Source organism: Eucyclogobius newberryi, unplaced genomic scaffold, assembly GCF_026437365.1.
Source record: "Eucyclogobius newberryi isolate DKJ021-1_F unplaced genomic scaffold, fEucNew1.0.hap1 SCAF_8, whole genome shotgun sequence".
Taxonomy (NCBI): Eukaryota; Metazoa; Chordata; class Actinopteri; order Gobiiformes; family Gobiidae; genus Eucyclogobius; species Eucyclogobius newberryi.
The window spans coordinates 1455532-1478973 of record NW_027316500.1 but is presented as its reverse complement, the minus strand read 5'-3'; the positions used below and the strand labels follow the sequence as shown (position 1 = coordinate 1478973).

At 43.5% G+C, this 23442-nt stretch overlaps 1 protein-coding gene across 1 annotated transcript in view; it reads left to right on the top strand.

The window, feature by feature from the left end:
* Positions 1-21304, top strand: part of LOC140351035 (TBC1 domain family member 12-like) — a 56947-nt gene extending 35643 nt beyond the window's left edge. The window contains exons 6-14 of the mRNA XM_072436675.1: positions 5256-5373; positions 6272-6378; positions 12161-12244; positions 12330-12424; positions 12504-12575; positions 15352-15480; positions 16077-16186; positions 18103-18361; positions 21161-21304. Of these exons, the coding sequence (XP_072292776.1) occupies positions 5256-5373; positions 6272-6378; positions 12161-12244; positions 12330-12424; positions 12504-12575; positions 15352-15480; positions 16077-16186; positions 18103-18361; positions 21161-21232 (1046 nt within the window). The 3' untranslated portion in view covers positions 21233-21304. The remainder of the gene's footprint in view (positions 1-5255; positions 5374-6271; positions 6379-12160; positions 12245-12329; positions 12425-12503; positions 12576-15351; positions 15481-16076; positions 16187-18102; positions 18362-21160) is intronic.
* Positions 21305-23442: the final 2138 nt, after the last annotated feature.

The following is a 23442-nucleotide window of genomic DNA, read 5'->3' as shown; positions in this document are numbered from 1 at the left end:
TCTGCGCAAACGGCAGAAATGTTAAATTTGGGAGATTTCTGAAATTCTTGCTACAGTTTGCGGCTTCGCCGCACAGAGACCGTGAGAGGTATCAATGTAATTTGGATAACTTTTGATGTCCCACTCCTCAGTAGCATTTTCACCAAATTTCAGCTTTTTAGGGCCAACGCCCTGGGAGGAGTTCGTAAAAGTACGACGTTTGGAAAAACTCCGAAGTCATGTTTAGCAATTTTTGAAGCAATATGGCGACATTTGGTTGGGCGGACGGCGTTGCCGTAAAAATATTTTTTACTTCTCTTGTCACCATCTACCTCTGCGCCAAATTTCATGATTCTACGATCAGATTTTCTTTGGGTCATTTCCCATCTCTCAATGCATTTTTGGTACATTTGGGGGCGCTGACGCGCCAATTTTTTTAATTTTAGAAAAAGGAAATAGCCAGAATGTAGAGAGGCACGATTTTTAGACGTGTGCAAATTTTTGTGACTTTTCGTCAATGTTCACTGGGTGAAAAATAGGGGGGTTGGTCCCGAGAAGAAAGAAAGAAGAAGAAAGAAGAAAGAAGATTAAAGCCGCAAGCGGCATCCAACGGCCCTCGCGGGCCGCCGGCCTTCCGACTCTGCGCTTTCGACTTGATAAAGATGGCGCCCTTATTGTGTTGTATTAAAAAAGAACTTGACAGACGGTGACACAATTGACATGGCAAATCCAGTGCAAATGAACACAAATGTCGGTCAAATGTGCGGGTCCGCCACACAGAGACCGTGACACTTGGAATAAAAATATGGATAAGTTTTGATGCTCCGCTTGTGTAGATGATTTTCCCCAAATATGAGCTTGATCGAGCTATTGCCCTTAGAGGAGTTTGTTAAAGTGTGAAGCGTAAATGTGAACATTTCAGAGATTTCGCTGTTTTCCCATTTCTGACATATATTTGCAGGTCCGCCACACAGAGACCGTAGCACTTAGAATCAAAATATGGACAAGTTTTGATGCCCCGCTTGTGTAGATGATATTCTCCAAATATGAACTTGATCGGACAATCGCCCTAGGAGGAGTTCGTTAAAGTGTGAAGCATAAAAATGTGGTGATTTGAGCGATTGTACGATTTTCCCATAAGGATAACATGGGATGTTTCTGTCATCGCTACGGTTACGCCGTACAAAATATGACTTTGGCTCTCATACTTTTATGATCAGGATGGCAAATTAGAATTTTGTTCAAAATATCATGTCATTTGGAAAAACTCTATTGTTTATAGGCTACTCTGAAGGCCAAATAGTCAGAATTCTGGGAAACGTTTGCGGCTCCGTTGCACAGAGACCGTAAAAGCTATCCTTAAAATTTGGATAACTTTAGATGCACCACTTGTCTAGAGGACGTACACCGATTTTGAGGTCGGTGGGCAAAACGCACTAGGAGGAGTTCGTTAAAGTGTGAAACAGAAAAATGTGGATATTCGAGAGATTTAGCGGTTTTCCCATAGGGATAACATGGGAGGTTTATGTCATCGCTACGACTACGCCGTAAAAATTAAGGCATTTGTCTGATTGGCTTTTTTGATCGGGACGCCAAAATAGAATTTTGGGTAAAGTTTAGAAAATTTTGGTAAAACTAATTTTTGACCTTCAATGTTAATTTAAAGGTCACTCTGTAGGGGGCGCTATCGCGCCCATTTCAATTTTGTCATCATAAACTGGTCCAAACTAGAAAGTTGAACAACTGATTCAAATTTGGTCCTAATCGGACTTGTTTTGATCAAATGGGAACAATTTTTAGATCTGCAATATCCCAAAATAAGTTGTCCAACTTTGCGGCTGCGCCGCACACAGACCGTAAGAGGTATCTGAAAAAATTGGATAACTTTAGATGCCCCACTTGTTCAGAGGACCTCCGCCGATTTTGAAGTTGGTGGGCAAAACGCCCTAGGAGGAGTTCGTCAAAGTTTGACGTGAACAAAATGGCTAACACAGCGTGTTTTCATTTTCAAAGGAAGATGGCGGCCATAGGGTAAGTCTGGGGGCGTGGCCACAATAATATTTGTTTTTTGTCCTCACAAGAGGAATGCGTGTTCCGAATTTCGTAGCTTTACGACAAAGTTGACCTCGGGGCGTCTCCCATAGGCGCAATGTATTTTGACTTTTGTCGGTGGCGCTGTCGCGCCATTTTTTTAGGGAAAAAAAAATGGCCCAGAAAAAACAAAATTTTTCGCCGATTCTGAATTTTGGGCAAAGTTTGGTGAGTTTTTGAGCATGTTCAGGGGGTCAAATTAGAGTTCAAAGCGATGAAGAACAAGAAAAATAATAATAAATATAGCCGCAAGCGGCAATGATCGGCCCTCGCCACGCCGCCGCCACACCGCCGCCACGCCGCAAGAGGAGGGGGCGCTAACGCGCCCCAATTGTCCTTTTATTACGCCTACTGCTGAATCTGTGACGCTGTCACATCTTCTCCCCTTTGTTTTACCATCAAAAAGCTATTTTATTTTGAATTCTTGGCAAAATGTGCGGCTTTGCCGCACAGACACCGTGACTCTTTGAATGAAAATGTGGATAACTTTTGATGGTCCACCCCTGAAGATGAGTCCCACCAAATTTCAGGTTAATAGGGCTGACGCCCTGGGAGGAGTTTGTGAAAGTCTAAAGTGTAAACATGTTCTGGCGATTTCCCCATTGGAATAACATGAAAGGTTTCGGTCATCGTTGGGCAACGCCATAACAATTATGACATGGGTCTCATTGACTTTTTTGATGGGGATGCTAAAATTGAGTTTTGTGTCAAATTTCATATAATTTCGCAAAACTAAACATTTAACCTCCATATAAAATCTGTAGGGGGCGCTGTGGCGCCAAATGAATTTATTTCACTTCAAGTAGGTTTAGGGCAAAGAGTTTAACAACTGATTCTAATTTGACGCAATTCGGACTTTATCTGCGCAAACGGCAGAAATTTTAAATATGGGAGATTTCTGAAATTCTAGCTACAGTTTGCGGCTTCGCCGCACAGAGACCGTGAGAGGTATCAATGTAATTTGGATAACTTTTGATGTCCCACTCCTCAGTAGCATTTTCACCAAATTTCAGCTTTTTAGGGCCAACGCCCTGGGAGGAGTTCGTAAAAGTACGACGTTTGGAAAAACTCCGAAGTCATGTTTAGCCATTTTTGAAGCAATATGGCCGACATTTGGTTGGGCGGACGGCGTTGCCGTAATAATATTTTTTACTTCTCTTGTCACCATCTACCTCTGCGCCAAATTTCATGATTCTACGATCAGATTTTTTTGGGGTCATTTCCCATCTCTCAATGCATTTTTGGTACATTTGGGGGCGCTGACGCGCCAATTTTTTTTATTTTAGAAAAGGGAAATAGCCAGAATGTAGAGAGGCACGATTTTTAGAGGTGTGAACATTTTTGTGACTTTTCGTCAATGTTCACTGGGTGAAAAATAGGGGGGTTGGTCCCGAGAAGAAGAAGAAGAAAGAAAGAATAATATTCCGATGCGAAAACAATGTTTCCCATTTTTCAAATATCATAAACTATACATTTTCGGAAAGCGCTCGCGCTTTCCTACCTCATGGTGTGGGTCCCTGGTCACTGACGGGTACTTTCGTTAATTTTGAGTGGGCTCCGCCCACTTTGTGTTTTTGGCCCTCTATACAGTAATAATGTTCAATTTTTGCATTACATGCTTATATGCACGGAACATGCAAGAGATGGGGAACGTATTCGTGAGCTACTTAGCGCAAATGAGTGCTTTATATGGGGATGACGACCGCTTCGCGGTCGTCATCTCAATGTAAAGTGCTCGTTTAGTGCGCACTTTTGCACGGGCTTCGCCCGTTTACAACGGTAATGTTCCATTTTCCTACTACTAATTAGTATGCACGGGGCGTGCATGAGTGAAGGAGTGCGTTAGTGAGTGTTTGGAAGTGGGCGAGCGCTTCGCGCTCGATTTCGTGCGCACTACGTGCGCACTTTCGCAGCCGTGCTTCGCACGGCCTTACGAGATTAATTGGCCTCTCGCCAGCTTGTGGCGCTCGGGCCTAATAATAATAATATTTTTAGCAAAAACAATATAGCCGTTTCCACTATAACAACAAATGATACATCGTTTGAAAGCTCTAAGCCTTCCCGATGCCGTCATGGGGTGGAATCATCATTACGAGCGCTTACGCGCTCGTCACTCCCTATTCCGTCGGGATGCCCCGCCCACTCCCCATAGACTTCCATTGATTTGAGCAGATACAAGCATGACCCATGCCTGCGGCATGGATTTTTGCGTACGGGACGATGCCAGGAGGGTTTTTGGAGGAATGCAGCGCTTCGCGCTGCTGTTGTCAACAATGAGTGAATGGGCTACGCCCATTCACTCATTGTTGACTATTTCTGTCATAGCAGGAGTAAGTATGCATGATCCATGCCTTCGGCATGGGCTAGTTCACTGTACTTGCCAGGGGCGACGGGTACCAAACATGCGGGCTGTGCCCGCATGTTTGGTCAGACAGTTGCAACGCGTTGCGGGAGCAATAGGCCCTCCGCCCTGCTGGGGCTCGGGCCTAAATATTCCGATGCGAAAACAATGTTTCCCATTTTCCAAATATCATAAACTATACATTTTCGGAAAGCGCTCGCGCTTTCCTACCTCGTGGTGTGGGTCCCTGGTCACTGACGGGTACTTTCGTTAATTTTGAGTGGGCTCCGCCCACTTTGTGTTTTTGGCCCTCTATACAGTTATAATGTTGAATTTTTGCATTACATGTTTATATGCACGGAACATGCAAGAGATGGGGAACGTCTTCGTGAGCTACTTAGCGCAAACGAGTGCTTTATATGGGTCGTCATCCCAATGTAAAGCGCTCGTTTAGTGCGCACTTTTGCCCGTTTACAATGGTAATGTTCCATTTTCCTACTAATAATTAGTATGCACGGGGCGTGCATGAGTGAAGGAGTGCGTTAGTGAGCGTTTGGAAGTGGGCGAGCGCTTCACGCTCGATTTCGTGCGCACTGCGTGCGCACTTTCGCAGCCGTGCTTCGCACGGCCTTACGGGACTAATAGGCCTCTCGCCAGCTTGTGGCGCTCGGGCCTAATTATTCTTTCACTTCACACGTTGTGTTGCTCTTTCACAATTTATTCAAGTTTGTGGTCATGACGTGACAAAATGTGGAAAGGTTCCAGGTGTACGAGTACTATTGCAAGCCTCTGCAAGTAATGAGTGTTTTTTTGTTGTGGGCCTTAAATGTATAATTTTTTTCAGAGCTGAAAGAAGCCCAGAAGAAGAAGCTGCAGATGAAGGAGAGACATCGGCACGAGGACAGCATCTCCAGTGCTATGGTGGTGTGGAACACAGAGATCCTGCCGCACTGGGACACTGTGTATGTACACCTGTAGAACACACTCGCTACATATGTGACCAGCAGTCTTAAAACAAGGAACAAGTCTCCCCAGAGACATTTTGAGTTATTCACAGATTCTGAAAGTGTACTTTCAAAGCTATCCAATGATGTCTCATCGTACAGTACATCTGATAATATTTGAATAAGTTGTGGTAATTTGAATGTATACACCTCTGAAAAACGTTTACTCCGGGAACTCCTCTGGAAGGGAAAGATTAAAACAATTGCGTGCATGCAAGACTAATCCATGCACCAATGTGTACGGACAGACCCTGCTTTTGCTCTATCTAATGCGCATTGATACCGGGTGCGTTTTTGCCCATGCTTGTCTATATCTATTGCCGGGTACAAGGTCAAGAAGGTCTTGCACAATACGAAATTCGTCAACAACAAGCAAAGTTTTGTCATGTCTGTGAGGAATTGAGGCATGGTTTCTCCCATCTAGCAACTCTTTTGGTGACTTTTGAAGGTAAAAAAAACATGCTCAATATACCAGAGAACTGAACAGCAACCAGATATTGATCCATCAACTTCAAAGCAACAGGCTTCTTTTACGTTTTTTTTGTTTAAAACCGTAACTTACACATGCCGCTGCTCTCTCTATCAGCCCCTACCCGCACTTCTCCCATGTTGTCCTTGGACCTAGGTAAAAGTTACACCTGAGTTTAGAGCACACACGTAACTATAAGTTGGTCTTGACTTTCAAATTTAAGTAGAACGTACGTTAAGAGGGCTTACGGCCAGCTGGTGCACTCGACTCCTGTTCTGGTTGTGATTTACATAGCTGTTGCTATATAAATGTCAATCAAAGGCACACTTGTGTATGGTTTATATTGTATTGTTATTGGGAATTGAATTGTACTCTCTGTGTTTGTAGGAAAGGAAGCAGGCGCGTGAGGGAGCTGTGGTGGCAGGGCCTTCCTCCGAGCGTAAGAGGAAGAGTGTGGAGCCTGGCCATCGGAAATGAGCTCAACATCACCCCAGGTACATACTAAGGGTGGGCGATATTGACAAAATAACATCTTGATATTTTTTGGAGTAGCCCGATACCAATGTTTAGATGATGTTATACTAATCCAACAAAAATACATTGAGGAAAGTAAGTATTTTAACACAGAAATTATAGAGGGGCCTGAAATGTTCATCGTGGGTGCATTTCCACTGTGAGAGACAGAATCTAAGAAATATCAGAAAATCACATTGTATGATCTTTAGATAATTTATTTGTATGTTAGTGCTGCAAATAAATATGTGAACACCTAGCAAGCAGCAATAATTCTGGCTCTCAAAAACCTGTTATTCTGCCTTTAAAAGGTCCACCTCTACTCCACTTATTCATCTAAAATAGTTGCACCTGTTTGTGACCGTGCACAAGGCTGGAAAGGGCTACAGGGCCATTGGGAAGCAACTTGATGCACTGTTGGAGCAATTGTTAGAACATGGAAGAGGCTCAAGATGGCTGTCAATCGCCCTCACGATCTCACGTTGTGGGGTGTCAGTGATGATAAGAAAGGTGAGCAATCTGCCCAGAACTATGGAAGGAGCTGGTCAATAACCTGAAGAGAGCTTGGACCACAGTTTCAAAGGTTACCATCGGTAATATACTACGCCTTCTTGATTTTAAATCATGTTTTGCACAGAAGGTTCCCATGCATAAGTCAGCACATGTCCAGGCCCATCCTAAGTTTGCCTCTGACCATCTGGAGGATCCAGGGGTGGAGGGACCACTCTCCCGGAAGGGGTTGTTGCTGTGAAAGAAAATCTGCAACGGAATTGCTGTCTCCCGGCAGATACACAGGTCTCAGTGTGGACAGTCGAGTCGCAGCCCATCTCAACAGATTGCGAGACACCTCGAGGAGCCGAGTCGATCTGACACCTCCCTGATGGTTGATGTGATATACTGTGAAGGTGTTGTCCGACCGAACCAGAATATGTTTCCCTCTCAGGTGTGGCAGAAAATGCCTGAGCGCCAGAGCACAGCACGCATCTCCAAAACATTGATGTGGTCCCAGCGACCCCTTTGAGACCAAACCCCTTGAACCATCCTCTGCTGCCACACCGCACACCATTCTGTGGTGCAGGAGTCTGTGGTAACCACCTCCTTGCAACACACCACACTGCCTGTCTCTCCAATGGGCCAGTGCATGCAAGCGCTGCCACATCACCCAAAGCCTTTGGTGCCGTGTGGCGTCCAGGTGGAAACTGTTCAGCCACCACTGCAGAGGGCACAATGACCGGAGACAGAGGGGCACAATGCGTGTGACAGAGGTCAGCTTCCGCACAAGTTGAAGAAACTCGATGAAAGGGTGCCGAAACGAGAGACCATATTTTGAATGTTGTCCAGGTGAAGTGATTGACGAGCCTTCATCGGCGGCCAGCACCTGAAGGTCTTGGCTGGTGTCCCGGTTTGCGTGGGGTGCCACGAAATCCCCTGTCAGGACCATATGGGGGGTAGCGCACCCCACCAGACCAACTCTGTGAAGGTGGCCAAAAACTGGGGCCAGCAGTCTGGCGCCTCACGGGCCGAGGGGAGGTCCCTGTTGAGGCCAGAAAGTTGCTGCCTGGTCTGTCGAGCGAGAGCAGTCCACTCCAGTGCTTCCACGGCAGCAGAGCCAAACAACTCTCCCGGCTGCACGGGCACACTGCGGAGGGTCCTACAGCACGCCTCAGTGAGGGGAGACAAAGCAAGCCAAATCTGCCGACGGGCTTGAACAAGGAAAGACATAACTCTGCCAAGTTCCCTCGTCATAAGCACAAAAGCCTCTAGCGCTGTGTCACATAACATATTAGCAGCAGGATCAGCAACATCACCCCCTTGAAGGGAGAAACAGAGAGCAAGCATCACGTCAGCCAGTGAATTGCCTAAGCGATCTGCCAGTGCATTAGAATTATACGCCTTGGTTACCAAGTCGTCAGTCACCCGACATTGGGACCGAGGACATTTAACATCCAGGCGTAAGGCTTCCTCAGGGGAGACAATAAGAGATGCAATAGGTTCTACAGCAGGCATGCGATCCAGACTGGCCGATGGATTATGCATAGCGGCCAAAACCCGTCCGTCTGATGAGAGCCTCGAAAAAGCGCTCGAATCTTTCCAGCACGCATGCTTCTCTCTAAGATACTCTGTGGACGGAGGCACGACAAAAGGCGTAGGAGCACGTCCTTGCATGAAAAAAGCACTGGCAGAGTGCTAAGGCTGCGGAATCTCCACCTGAAGAAGCCCCAGAGCTTTGCACAGGACATCCTGCATGGGGCTATTGACTGAGCCACTAGCAAAACGTCAAGCAGAGTCATATGCACCATCCCCAGAACCATGAAAGGATGGTGCCCCCTTTTCGTCTCTAAAATGAGAGGCCGATGCTGCCACGGAGAGAACATCCTCTTCCGGAGCAAGAGCAGGCATGGATCAGGAAGAAAATCCAGCCTCAGAAGCAGAGGACTCCATGTGATGAGTATGCAAAAGGGACTTCATAGCTTCTAATTCAGCAGATAACTGTTCCACTCTGGATGTAAGGCCTCAATCTGACCTGGCCTTCTTTTTAGCAGGACCGCCAGTGCCTGGGGGCTCAGAAAGGCGCTTTGAGCCTCTGGGAGGGGGCGGGAGGTCATCGTCACCTGTCAAGGCCAACTCTGCCATCCTTGACACTCCAACCACGTTTGGCATATAACTCTAGTTCATGCACGGGTTATCCGAAAGCGCCTCCCTCCGGTGGTCAGGGCCCAGGCACGCCAGACAAAGGTCATGACCATCATCAACATGAAGTGCCAACCCACAGTTCACGCAAGAACGAGAGCCATCCATGATCTGGCACCAAATTCAGCCTGCACAGAGGCCAGAACCAGGAGCGGGTGCGCGAACGCTGCAGTCACCAATTAGGGCCAAGCAGTAATTGAACCCTGTTATTTACAGTCAGTATCAGCCGGTATAGAAGCCAAAACTGGGAGCGGGTGCGTGAACGCTGCCGTCGCCAATTAGGGCCACACAGTAATGGAAACACTGGTAAATAACAGGCAGTATCAAGCCGGTACAGAAGCCAAAACTGGGAGCTGGGGCGCGAACGCTGCCGTCACCGATTAGGGCAAACAAACCAAGGTAGGGGCACAAACACGCCGCCCTAAAACCCCAAAGAGAGAAAAACAAAAACTAAACGTTGTGTACCGCTAACGGCAACGCTTAGAGGCTTAAAACACAACCAAACAACTGCTAACACCGCTAGCAATAGTACAGCCGTGATCAGAAAAACGCACCGTGACTGGGGGAGAGGGTGCGCGTACGCCTGCCTTCACCAACAATCCATAGCAAATGTCAACACAGTTACGCCGAGTCGTATCGGAAATACCTTGAAATCTCCCAGTAAAATGTAAACCGCCGCAGTGCTCGGAGGGCGGAATCCGCAGCTCCAACCATCAAGGTAGTAGGACCTCAAGCGACTGAAATGTCAAGTTCTTTGCTATGCAATATGAACCGCACACGAGAAGACTCTGAGAACGGAGCGATGGATGGCGGGGGAATATATTACATCCGGGGTGCCATCCAGGGTCACAGGTGTTACTCATTTGGTATTACTACTCGAACTGCGCATGTGCAAAGGAAACATTCAGTGCTTCAGCACCGGCCTCTGGCGGTCAGTAGTGATGAAATAGAACCACAATTTCAGTATAGAAAGTGAGGTCGCTTCCTGGTGGAGCATATACATTTATCAATGTAAAGACACTGCCACCTTTATCTTTGTGTTCAAAGGCCATTCTGGTTGAGATCAATATGGCCACACCCCTCTTATGTTTGCCTTTGTATGAGGAATAGTGAAGTATGTTGTTATCAAATTTAGTATATGTTAGATGTTCTAAGTCGTTTAAATGGTTTCTTGAAGGTATATAGTATCCATTTTTTCTTTTTTCATCTTTGTCAATATCTTTGACCGCTTAATTGTACCCAATATGTCATTAACATTCAAATATGCTAGTAGTAACTTTTCAGATGCCATTGTATTAACCATGTTGAAATCATTCTTTTCATTCTCTGGGTTTGTACATAAAAGTTTATTTTTATTTTATTGTATTAGTAACGGGGTGCACGGTGGCAAAGGCGGTTAGCGCTCTTGCCTCCCAAGAAGGGTTGGGTTCGATTCCCAGACCAGACCAGCATCACATGATCTCTCTGGGTGGAGTCTGCATGTTCTCCCCGTGTTACCATGGGTTCTCTCCGGGTTCCCTGGCTTCCTCCCATCGTCCAAAGACATGCATGTGTTAAGGAAAATTGGTGACTCTAAATTGGCCCTAGTGAATGAATGTGAGAGTGAACTGTCTGTAATGTCTATGTCTCTGTGTTGGCCCTGCGACAAGTTGGCCACTGTCCAGGGTGTACCCGCCTAAGGCCCGAAGTCACTGGAATAGGCTCCAGTCACCCGCGACCCCGAAAGGGACCAAGCGGTAGAAAATGGATGGATGGATGGATGGATGTATTAGTAAATTCATGTCTTATTTGATTTTATAGACTTTGCTATTATTATTATTCATAGTTTTATGTTGTACCTTAACATTGAAACATCCTTTGTTTGCAAACTTTGTTCAATGACAATGGGAATAAACCTTTATCTGATTCTGATTCTGGGTATTTACAAACCAGAGTTGGAACAAACTGGCCCACATTGAGCAAATACTGTCAGACCAGGTCCATCCATCCATCCAAACCCTCTTCCACTGTAGTGAATCTTTTTATTATCTTTTTTTGTTTTTCCATTCATGTTGATCCTGAGCGTTGCATGATAAAGGATGGCATATTCCATATTCTTCTGTCAGGTGGGATTTCACAGGATCAAAAGATTTGCATTTTTTGACCACTTGCACTGATATTCGGGACCCAGGTCATATATTTGACCATTTCTTTACCTTATGAGTCCTCTGGAGCCTGTGCCTGGTCACGCGGGTCTGGCACCGATGCAGAGCTACGTAGCTAGCCCAAATGTAGTAGCATTGCCAACCTGGTTCCTGGTGTGTTTTTTCTTCTTACATTTCATACATTCTTACATTTTCTCGAAATAAGTGTCCAGGCTCTTCATATGTCTGCTCCAACGTAGAAATGTTGGGTCTCCCCTGGTGAACTCGTAATAGAGACTGATTGTTTCCACAGGTACGACCGCAGCCAGACAGACATATCCGAAATAGGCTCCCATTATCCCGGAAGACCCATTTATACCTGTTGTATTATATAAACAATATATTTGCACTATGTGGCTATTTGTGGAGAAAAGCTGAAAAATCTGTAGAAAATGACCGGAAGTGACATCACACTAGGGACACTCGTTCCAGTCAAAGTTTATGCAGAATTTACACTAAAGAAACTACTTTTTTGACCCTCTAAACATTAATTCAAGCAAATATAGGTGCCCTTCATTTATCTTTATTTGTCAAATATAAAATTGTGACATTAGATGACTTTTGTTTGCTGGGTAATTTCCTAGTGTGATGTTATAAATTACAAACAGGAAGTAAAATTATAATCCTCAAAATGCATATGTTTAAAACATACAAACATTTAAAATATATTTATCTTAACTACATTTTAGATGAATGAGGAGTCCAACCTGTCATAGGGACTTAAAGGAGAATAGAATTGTCCCAAAACACCTGAGAATGGTGGGCCAACCACAATTTTTTCAGAAACTTGTATTTCCCTATTGATATTGTGCATTTTAACAGTAGTACCAATTTCAACCAGTTGGCTACACTGCCTTATTCTTTTAACCTTTTTTTATTTTTTGTCCAGAGCTGTATGAGATCTTCCTATCTAGAGCCAAGGAGAAGTGGAGGAGCTACAGCGAGACCAGCTCCGTCAATGAAAGTGAAAGCGGTGAGCATGGTACTAGTGTTTTTTCCATTCATCTAACAGTATAATTACTTCAGTTTAAAATGGCCTCTTTTTGCCATGTCTACAGCAGAGGGCGCGTCACTAGCAGACAGAGAATCCAGTCTCGACCTCATCAAACTCGACATTTCCAGAACCTTCCCATCTTTGTTCATCTTCCAAAAGGTAACGGGCAGATATTTCTACAATATGGAAAGTGTGTTTTATATTAATCCTAATGTTGTGTCCATCTTGTGGTCTGCAGGGCGGTCCATACCACAACCTGCTCCACAGTGTGCTGGGGGCCTACACCTGCTACAGACCTGACATCGGCTATGTGAGTTTGAGACCGTGCTCAATATATTTTAGCATATTGGTTCTCAGGGAGATTTTTGATGGGTCACATGAAGTTGTCCAGTGAATGAGCGTTTTGATGCAGCGCAGGGAAAGACTCCTGCTGCCAAAGTCCAGTACTTCCACATGCTCCTGAGGATGATCCTCTCTGTTTCGCCTCATACTCGTTTCTCTTTGGAATGAATGCCCTGCTGCACCTGCTGAAGACACGGACTGACCACATATGCTGTGCGCGCCGTGGACATGGACAGTCCCGCACACATCACGCAGCGCCGTGGTTTGTCGTGGTATGTTTGTTGCAAAAACAACACTGCATATCACCTAAAGGACAGGATACCCACAGTGAAGCATGGTGGCTGCAGCATCATGCGTTGGGGCTGTTTTTCTTCAGCTGGAACTGGGGCCTTAGTCTCGGTGGAGGTAATTATGGACAGTTCCAAATAACAGTCAATGTTGGCACAAAACTTTCAGGCTTCTGCTGGAAAGCTTAAAATGAAGAGGAACTTCCTCTTTCAACACGACAGTTATCCAAAGCATACATCCAAATCAACAAAAGAATGGCTTCACCAGAAGAAGATTCAAGTTTTGGAATGGCCCAGCCAAAGCTCAGACCTGAATCTGAGTGAAAATCTGTGGGTTGATCCAAAGAGGGGTGCAAAGGAGATCCCCTCGCAATCTGACAGATTTGGAGCGTTTTTGCAAAGAAGAGTGGGCAAATATGGCCAAGTCAACATGCTGATAGATTCCTATACACTGTGTCCCAGCTGATTATGCAAATAATATTTTTCTCTGATTTTACCAAATAGTCAATATAAATGACAGTCATCATCATTTTCAAGTCATCAACCACCATGCAATTGTTGAACTGAAAATGGTTTGTTAAATTAGAAGCATTAGCAGGTCAGATCTACTGACATCAAAAGCTATTTCAATCAGTCAATGTAAACTTAACAGGTCAAGTTACATTTTTACATAGGACCCCTTAAAGGCGCAATGGACGATTTTTCGGCTATTTGAGAACGCAGGCGGAAGTGCGCATACGCACTCCCCCGTGCGGACTGATACAACACACACGTGCGTTTGTTTATTAGCGCGACGTGTCTCATCACATCTCTCGTCTCCCGTAGATTTCCGTCTACTTCTGAGTCAGCTCGAACTGTCTTTCTCCGTCTTCATTTTGCCCCGTACACTGAGGGAACTATATTATGATAGATCCATGCGCTTAGACACGCGGAAACGTGCTGCTCTCATGGGACTAGCCGCACGCGGCTGCAGGTGAGCGGTAGGTGCATCCTATGATTGATACGTGGCAGGACTAATCGGCCGTCCACGCCACGAGGAAATAAGACTCAGATTTGTGCCAAAAAAAATCATCCATTCAACCTTTAATTAATAGGAGCTTAACAATTATTGCATCCATTGAACTTGTGATTTTGTGGAGAGTTTCTGCTTAACTTTATTTACAGGATGTCAGAATAGCCTCCCAGGGCTGCTGTTTGGATGTGAACTGCCTCCCACCCTCATAGATCTTTCATTTGAGGATGTTTCAAACAAACAAAGATTACCTTTTTATGACACTTCAACACAATTTGCATAATAATTTGGAACGCGGTGCACAAAACTGAATCATACAGGTCATAGGTCAGATAATGGATGGAAAAAGTTCTGACATGAGTTATCTTGATCTCATTTTTTTACACCATAAAACCTGGCATTTTAACAGAGGTGTGTAGACTTTTTATATCCACTGTAATGTGGTATAATATTTTTACATTACATTATGAAACCATCTCACAACCCCCAGCTCATGCTTCGCGACCCACACTTTGGAACCACTGCTCTAAAACAGCTGGCCCTTATGTTACGTGTATGACATGGCATCATGGAGAGCTGTGGTGCAAGTGGAGAGCAGTTCCCAGTTTTACAAAAGGCGGGAGGAGAGGGCAGGCTGAAGTAGAACATCATATTTTAGACAATATGGATGAGTTGCGGGAGCTGAAAGCCAATGTGGTGAAACTGCGGGCCAAGAACAAGACTATGAAGAGTCCAGGTCCCGCAGAAACAATCTCAGACTCATGGGAGTCCCGGAGGGTGATGAGCGTGGCAACACTGAAGTTGATGCTGGAACTTGTATCCAGGACTGGAGTTGCGGTCACTCCCAAGTACTATGTTTCTTGCCCAAGATATTTTATACAAGATACGTCAGCAACGAGAAAAGTTTGGCCAAGTCTGTGAGGAATTCAAGAGGAGACAACCAAGGCATTGTTTTTTATTTCTGGCAGTTCTTCTGTAGACCTTTTAAAAGTAACAAACACATGCTCAAAACACAGAGAACAGAGCAGCAAAAAATGGATTCCTAACATGGGGTATGTGATTTCAAGTAAAGGTCACATAATACGAAATTTCTGTTGTTTTAAAGAGAGTGATTGTTGTGACATGATCTATTTGTTTTTGGCATCTAACTTTACACTCAATGTTGTACTGCTTTGTACATACTGTATGTCATAATTGTTACCCATGACTAACCAGGAAGGTAAATTATAAACTTTACAAAAATGGTCAAACTGTGGACAAGTAGGCAAAATCTGAATTGTGTTCACTAAGTTTTAGTGAAATGTGTAGTCCAACCTGTCATTTAGACTGCCTTTGAGGTTAGATTTATGAATGGCAAACCTAAACTTTCCCAACATTATTTCATCCCCTCTACATTAAGTCTCATTTTTAATGTATAACAAACCACATTCCTGTGTGTTTCTCAGGTACAGGGCATGTCATTCATCGCTGCAGTTCTAATCCTCAACCTGGAGGAGGCAGACGCATTCATCACCTTCGCCAACCTGCTCAACAAGCCCTGTCAGATGACCTTCTTCAGAGTGGACCATGAGCTGGTAACTTCACAGCAGATGTCCACTGATCTCACTGTGTATTCAACCACGAGTCACTTTGTATTACTTTATAAGACTGGTGGTGGTGAAGAGGTGGAGATGGCCTTGCAGGTGGATGTTTCTGCTCCTTTAGAGATGGGGCACAGGAGGGTTGTAGCTCAAAGGAATGATAAAACAAATGAGTGTATTCACATGAAAGTCTTGAGAGGTGATTGAGAGTTAAAGACAGGAGACTGTAATTGGCGTAGCGAAATGGACATGTGTTTGATAATGGGAGGGAGGGAGGAGGCAACTGGTTTTCCTAGTTGTATTGATTCAGGGTGGGGGACATTGTGTTTTGTTAATTCCTTTATAATTCTCCAGATATCAAAGTATTGCACAAAAAGTGAATTATTTATTAAATCAACCACAAAAATTCAGAAATACCTCTTTATGCCCTTGTTTGGGAGATTACACTTTATGTTTATTTTTTTTAATGACTTTTTTGACATTATTCTTATTACATTACATAATGTGTAGTTACAATATGTTCTTATAGACTATTTACTGACTACCTCTATATTTGTCTTTATTGAATGCTTGTGTTTGTGTGTTTTAAGATGCTGAAGTACTTTGCCGCCTTTGAGGTGTTCTTTGAGGAGAATCTGCCTCGTCTCTTTAACCACTTCCAGAGCAACAACCTGACCCCTGACCTCTATCTCATCGACTGGTACGCTCACGGTGTTGATTAATATTCAGCTTTATGTGGGGGTAAAATGTGCACCGCATTTGATCATTAAAACTTTCAGTTTTAATTTAAATGCGGTGTGTTTTGTTGTTGTTGGTGATGGTGTTGGTGATGATTGTTTAGTTCATGTCTACTTGTGTTCCTGTTTTGAGTTTTGCTCTCTGGTTCTGTATTGCTCTATACGTCTATTCTTTAGAATATAAAAATGGAAGTAAAAATTAAATACAGTTAACATAATACATGCTTATTGAAATGTGTCATATTTGGGGCTTTCCACTAGATTACACCTTTTTAAAAGAAGACCAACATCACTGTGTTTATGTGTGTTAGTGTGTGTTACATGTTAACCCTCTGTGTTCTGTAGAAGTTTAGTGTTTATTTTTCTCAATACACTTAAAGGCGTAATGGACGATTTTTCGCCCATTTGAGAACTCAAGCGGAAGTGCGCATGCGCACTCCCCCGTGCGGACGCACAAAAAACACACGTGCATTTGTTTATTAGCGCGACGGATCGCATCGCACCTCACGTCTCCGTAGATTTCCAGCTCGAACTGTCTTTCTCTGTCTTAATTTTGTCCTGTACACTGAGGGAACTATATTATGATGGATCCATGCACTTAGACACAGGGAAACATGCTGCTCTTCTGGGGACGAGCCAGAACGAGGCTGCAGGTGAGTAATAGGTGCGTTCTATGATTGATACGTGACAGGACTAATCGGCAGTTCACGCCACGAGGAAATGAGACTCAGATTTGGGCCAAAAAATCTTCCATTACACCTTTAACATCCACAGTTGCCTGCCAATTGCACAAAAATGTATGTAATATGTACATTTTGATGTACAAACATCAATCATAATTGATTGATGTACAAACATCAATCATAATTGATTGATGTTTATGATTAAGACTAAAAAACAGGCTGTTTGTGATAGCCTGAACATGTTCTAAATGTGTAATCTGGTGGAAAGCACTAAATATGACCAATTTTCAGCCAGAAGCTCAGTTAGAAACTTTCATATATCAAAATTAATGTATTATGTTTCCATGGGAGGGATTTCAAAAACTGCAGTTTGAATGGGTTTAAATGGCGCCTTTCACACGCTTAATGATACTATATTGTTTCTACCAATTATTGACCTTCCCCAGGCTGCCTTTAAAAAGCTTAATTCAATATTTGTGTAAAAAACAAATATTTTCTACTGAAATCAGGGTGTTTTCAAAACAAAAACGGCATTAAAACAAAAATACATTTTATGACCATTTTATGTCAATAATTATAGCATTATAGCTGAGAAGAATGAAACAAAAAAGTACAGAATAACTGTCCAATTTTGGTGCACATTTCATGCGCTTAAGAGTACAAACGTATTTAACATTACTCAAAACATTATTGACCTGCCTCAAGTTGCAATAAACATCAGAATATATTTTGTTTTGCATTTAACATATTGAAAAAATAATGTTATTTTGTCATTTAATTTTCAAAATGTTATTTCAATTAGCTTTGAGACCAAAGACCTACCTTTTATTAGACATGTGTACATCATCATATACAAACCTAATTTGTAAAGTAAACATGTTGCCACACACAACTTGCTGTCCACTGCCTGATCTGTCAGAATTTATTTATTTTGGATAGAATAGAGCTAGAATGACTGTTGTGACTGGAGCTTCCACCACCCTCCATTTAGTACTGGGCATTTTGAAGGAAAAAATGTTTTATCACCATTAAGGGTGCTGTATCTGATTTTCTCGGTATTAAAAACATGAACAGAAGTAGTTTAGTTTAAACAGTTTGCAGAGATCCAAAGCCAGAGCAGAGTTTAGAAAAGCTAACAACAACTAGCCTGCTCTCAGCGCTCTGTTCTGAACCCTATTTCTCCCCTGGCTCCTCAGGATCTTCACCCTGTACAGTAAGTCCCTGCCCCTGGACGTGGCATGCCGTGTGTGGGACGTGTTCTGTCGGGACGGGGAGGAGAGCCTGTTCAGGACAGGCCTGGGTATACTGCGCCTGTACCAGGACATCTTGCTGCAGATGGACTTCATCCACATCGCTCAGTTCCTCACGCGGCTGCCTGAAGACCTGCAGGCCTACACCCTTTTCCACGCCATGGCCAACACGCACATGCTCAGCCGCAACCGCCGATGGACACAGGTCAGTTTGGACTAATGTGTGTGGATTTGAACTCTGGTGATGGGTTGGACAGCAGAGGCAGAGGTTGCACGCTCACCTGAAGATTGGTTCTTAGATACCATTCTGCCATTGCATTCATTCATGCTGCCTTAAGGTCAGACTCCTCCACCTACTTCCATATCTGTATTAATGGTTGCGTTAAATGTACTGTAATTAAAAAAAAGTATATAATGCCATGTTAAAGTGGCACTGTGTAAAAAAATATGACTTTCCACTGATTTAGATTATAGTACAAAGTAAGGAAGTACAGAGTAATACATTCCAGTCTGCTCTAAACCTGAATACATATTCTGAATGTACTGTGCACTGCCTGTTATAATGTGAGCAAGTGCTTCTGTGCCGCTTTAGTCCTCACACTGTACGAGCACAGACCCAGAATGCCTCATCATCTCATGAGCCACACAAACATCTCAGGGGTAAAATCTCCTTTTATTACGCTAACTTATCAAATTTACTAAACAATGGTTTCATGACAAACGCAATGTCTCAGTGCAGAAACACAACACACTTTACTTATTAGCTGAAGCTCCAGTCCGTTCTTTTGACGAGCTCTCACTCAGCGCGCGATCGTTTACCTCACGCACAGAGATCACTGCCATAAATAAATTACACACCTCATTTTTGGAGTTTTAAGGCCCAAAGTCACTGGGATAGGCTCCAGTCACCCGCGACCCAGAAAGGGAACAAGCGGTAGAAAATGGATGGATGGACCTCATTTTTGGAGCTGTCTCGTTCTGCGGGAGAGCGAGTGATCCCATTGGTCACTGGAGACCTGGCTTAAGGGACGTGTGCTTTAGTGTTAATCTGGTGATAAAAATACAATTACGGATTAAATATACAGTGGGTACGGAAAGTATTCAGACCCTTTAAATGTTTCACTCTTTGTTCCATTTGCTAAAATAAAAAAGGTTCTTGTTATTTCTCATTAATGTACACTCGTATTGACAGAAGAAAAACAGAAATGTAGACATTTTTGCAAATTAATTAAAAAAGAAAAACTGAAATATCACCTGGTCATAAGTATTCAGACCCTTTGCTCAGTTTGGAGTAGAAGCACCTTTGGAGCTGGTATAGCAATGGCTTTTCTTGGGAATGATTCAACAAGGTGTTTTCCATACCTGGTTTTGGAGATCCTCTTCCATTCTTCCTTGCAGATTCTCTCCAGTTCCGTCAGATTGGATGGTGAACATTGGTGGACAGACATTTTCAGGTCTCTCCAAATATGCTCAATTGGGTCTTGGTCAGGGCTCTGGCTGGGCCAGTCAAGAATGGTCACAGAGTTGTTCCGAAGCAACTCCTTGGGGGTTATTTGAGCTGTGTGCTTTGGGTTATAGGCATGTTGGAAGGTGAACCTTCAGCCCAGTCTGAGGTCCTGAGCGCTCGGGAAGAGGTTTTCTTCCAGGATATCTCTGTGCTTGGCCGCATTAATCTTTCCTTAAATTGTAACCAGTTGTTCTGTCCTTGTAGCTAAAATACACCCCCAAAGCATGAAGCTGCCTCCACCATGTTTCACTGTTGGGATTGTATTGGGAAGGTGATGAGCACTGCCTGGTTTTCTCCAGGCAGTGCCAAAAAATTCAATCTTGATCTCAACAGACCAGAGAATCTTATTTCTCATAGTCTGGGAGTGCTTCATGTGTTTTTTTTGGCAAACTCTATGCAGGCTTTCATGTCTTCCATCAGGCTACTGCCATAAAGCCCCGCCTGGTGGAGGGCTGAGGTGATGGTTGACTTTGTGGAATATTCTCCCATCTCCCTACTTCATCTCTGAAGTTCAGCCGCAGTGATCTTTGGGTTCTTCTTTTCCTCTCACCAAAGCTTTTCTCCCACGATTGCTCAGTTTGGCTGGATGGCCAGGTCTAGGAAGAGTTGCAGCAGAACTTATTTTGTAACACAATTCTGTCTCTGAGCTCCTTGGGCAGTTCCTTTGACCTGGTGATTCTCATTTGCTCTGACATGCACTGTGAGCTGTGAGGTCTTATATAGACAGGTGTCTTCCTAATCAAGTCTAATCAGTTTAATTAAGTTGATCCATCTCAAGGAGGATCCGAAGAAAATATGAGTCACCGCAAAAGGGGAGCAGAGGGTCTGAATACTTAAAACAATGTGATATTTCAGTTTGTCTTTTATGAAACATTTGCAAACAATTCAAATTTTTTTATTTTTTTTTCTGACAAGATGACGTGCTAAGTGTACATTTTCTTATTTTAGCTAAGGGAGTGTCTGCAGTGCCTCGGCGCGCGGCCGAAACTGCCATGTTATTTTTGTGCCGGCCGAGCGGCGCGGCTCCTGAAACTGCGCCGCTATTTGACCGCGTTTTAGCGCCGTTTTAGACCGCACCGGGTTAAGATAAGATAAGATAAGATAAGATATTCCTTTATTGTCCCACATGGGGAAATTTCACTGGTGCAACGCAGGTAGATACAGAGGTAGATACAGAAGAACAGATCACTTATAGAAAGTCTGAAAAACACTTTCAGTAGAAGATCTCCTATAAATAAATAAATAAAAGCTCCCATAGACAAATAAATAAATACCATTGCATGTGATCACGACAGTAATTGCACATGAATTGCACATGAATTCCAACAGCAATTGCACATTTCACATCTGTTTTTTCAACATTCATTTTTTCTTATAATTTGATATATGTTTACTCTTTACATGAAGCAGGAGCTGTCAGATTTGTAAGGGGCACTTCCTACCATTAAAGTCACTTTCCTCTTCTTGACACACCATTCTCTGTTCTCTTGTCTCTAGGTGTTCTCTGCGTTAATGAAAGACGGCGCTAAAGAAACGGACAAAAACGGAAGTCCCGCACTGAGAAGCTAACATCGGCTAACACTCTGCACACCGACTCTGGCGTCTCCCGATATATGAACTTGAAGCACCACAACCCCAGGTGAAGACCCCAGTCCAAAGCCCAGAAGAGCAGGTCTGTGACAGACAGTGGAGCTCCACGTGCTCCACCCCAAACCTGATCTCCTCCTGGGTTTCAGATCGCTGTGGTTTGTTCTCACACTTTGTAAATGAAGTGAATGAACTGTGTGTGCGACTCCATGTTGTATTGAACTGGTGCATGTTTACATGCACTTGAGAAGGTTTGTGAAAATGTTCAACCAAAATACAAAATTATTATATTTGTGGCTTATATTGTGAAAAGGAACGTCGATATCCAAGACAACAAATAAGAGACTGAAATTACAACCCACCACTTAAAGGACACATATTAGGCTGCCCCAAATAAATGTTATGTTTGCTGTAACCGGACTCAACATTTTTCAAGTGGGTCGGTAGATAGGTAAACAATTTTTTTTTTTTTTTAAACAAATATCCAAATCGTCGCCATTTTTTGATTCTTCCAGTGACCCGCAGTGACCGCCAGGGGTCGGGCTTCAACAGTCAATGAGACGTTCTCCTTTGTGTTAAGTTTCATTTCTCTGCGGTTTTCGCGGCATTTTCGGCTTTAAAATATTACTAGCGAGTTCCAGTGATAGAAAATTATTCAACACGGCACTTTTTTGAAAAAAACGGTCGGTGAGCCGGCGAGATATAAGTCCCAAAAATATATTTGGCATAATTTTGACAAAATGCTGATATTTTTTTTCAGTCGGCTAGTTTTTTACCGGGTCGGTCGGGTTACGGCAAACAGACATATTTTTTTGCACTGCCTTATGCTAAGTAGATTTTTTTTACCATGTTCCTTCATCAAACACATACCCAGAGTTGTACTTATCTTCGTTTACGCTGGTTTGATTGATCCTGTTCAGTAAGGTCCCCTCCCTCTGAGCCTTAGAAAACACTCCACGCCGCTCGGTGGTCGAGTGGAAAGTACGTGCACTTCATGTGAGCAGCCTGCAGCGTCATTGGTTTGAATCCGGCTCTCAACAGTTTGCTACCACACTCCGTTCAAAATGTCTTAGTTCTGTGATGTCATAGGTCGAGGTCTGTGCAGTTCTGTTCATAAATAATTGCCAGACTCATTCTAAGCATGTCGAGGCCTGTTGTGTTACGTTATCTCCCCTCTGTGATTCCTTATTTACAAGAAGCACACACTACCTTTATTGGTTCTTAAACATGCCAAATCAAAGATACTCGAGCATGTTTGAAGGCCAATAACAATACAACTAATGCAGAATGTGTCCTTTAAGAATGTTAGCCCCATTTGCAATTCTGCCAAACATAACATTACTTTTTTGATACCTGAACTTTTACGATGTTGCTAAATTGCCTCTCTTCTGTCAGTCTCTGTAGTGTCCAGCCTAAAGCCAGGTGTCCACTGCACAGTGTTTTCTGTCATATAAGATGTACGCATGTCACACTACAAGAACAGAAACAAACGTGTGATCATCAGTCGAAATGAGCAAATATCCGGCTCTAGGCTCTATAGTCGCTAGTTCGCCTGTTAGCTGAGGCTAGCAGGACATGCTAGCAGCGTTTTTGCTTTTGTTAAAGTTACTAAATGAATGATAAATGAGGAGATAATGTCACGGCGGGGCTCCTCTGCTGCACTTCAAGTTTGTGTTTTCATGTTTGACAGATTGATCGTAGACGCAGCGACAGGAAAGCTCACTCCGCAATCAAGATTCCAAAATGTCAAACGGGTTTGATATAAATCGTACAACTCGCACTGCCAGACCTACGGCCCGCGACTCACAATTATCCCCATGATCCTAAATCTTTCTTTGCAGACGGACAAAATTGTGCGGTGGACACCTTAAGGACACTACAACAAAATGAACCGAAGAGCTTAGATTTGAGTCTTAACTCAAGTGCATGTAAATGTATTGCAGAGAATGCAATCTGCTGCAATTTAAAAAAAAAAAACGTGAACGTCTATAGAAAACTATTTCGTAGTGTAACTAATCAAAGTTTAATGAAGTACAACAAGAATGTGACTGCAGCTTGGAATCGGTTTAAGGATTTTTACTCCTTTATGCTCTTTTTTAACACATTTCAAAATCATGCTACTGGAATGGCAGTATAATGAGTATTTAAGAAACCTCAACTTTTTCTATCCAAGTTAGCAAACATTTGAACTG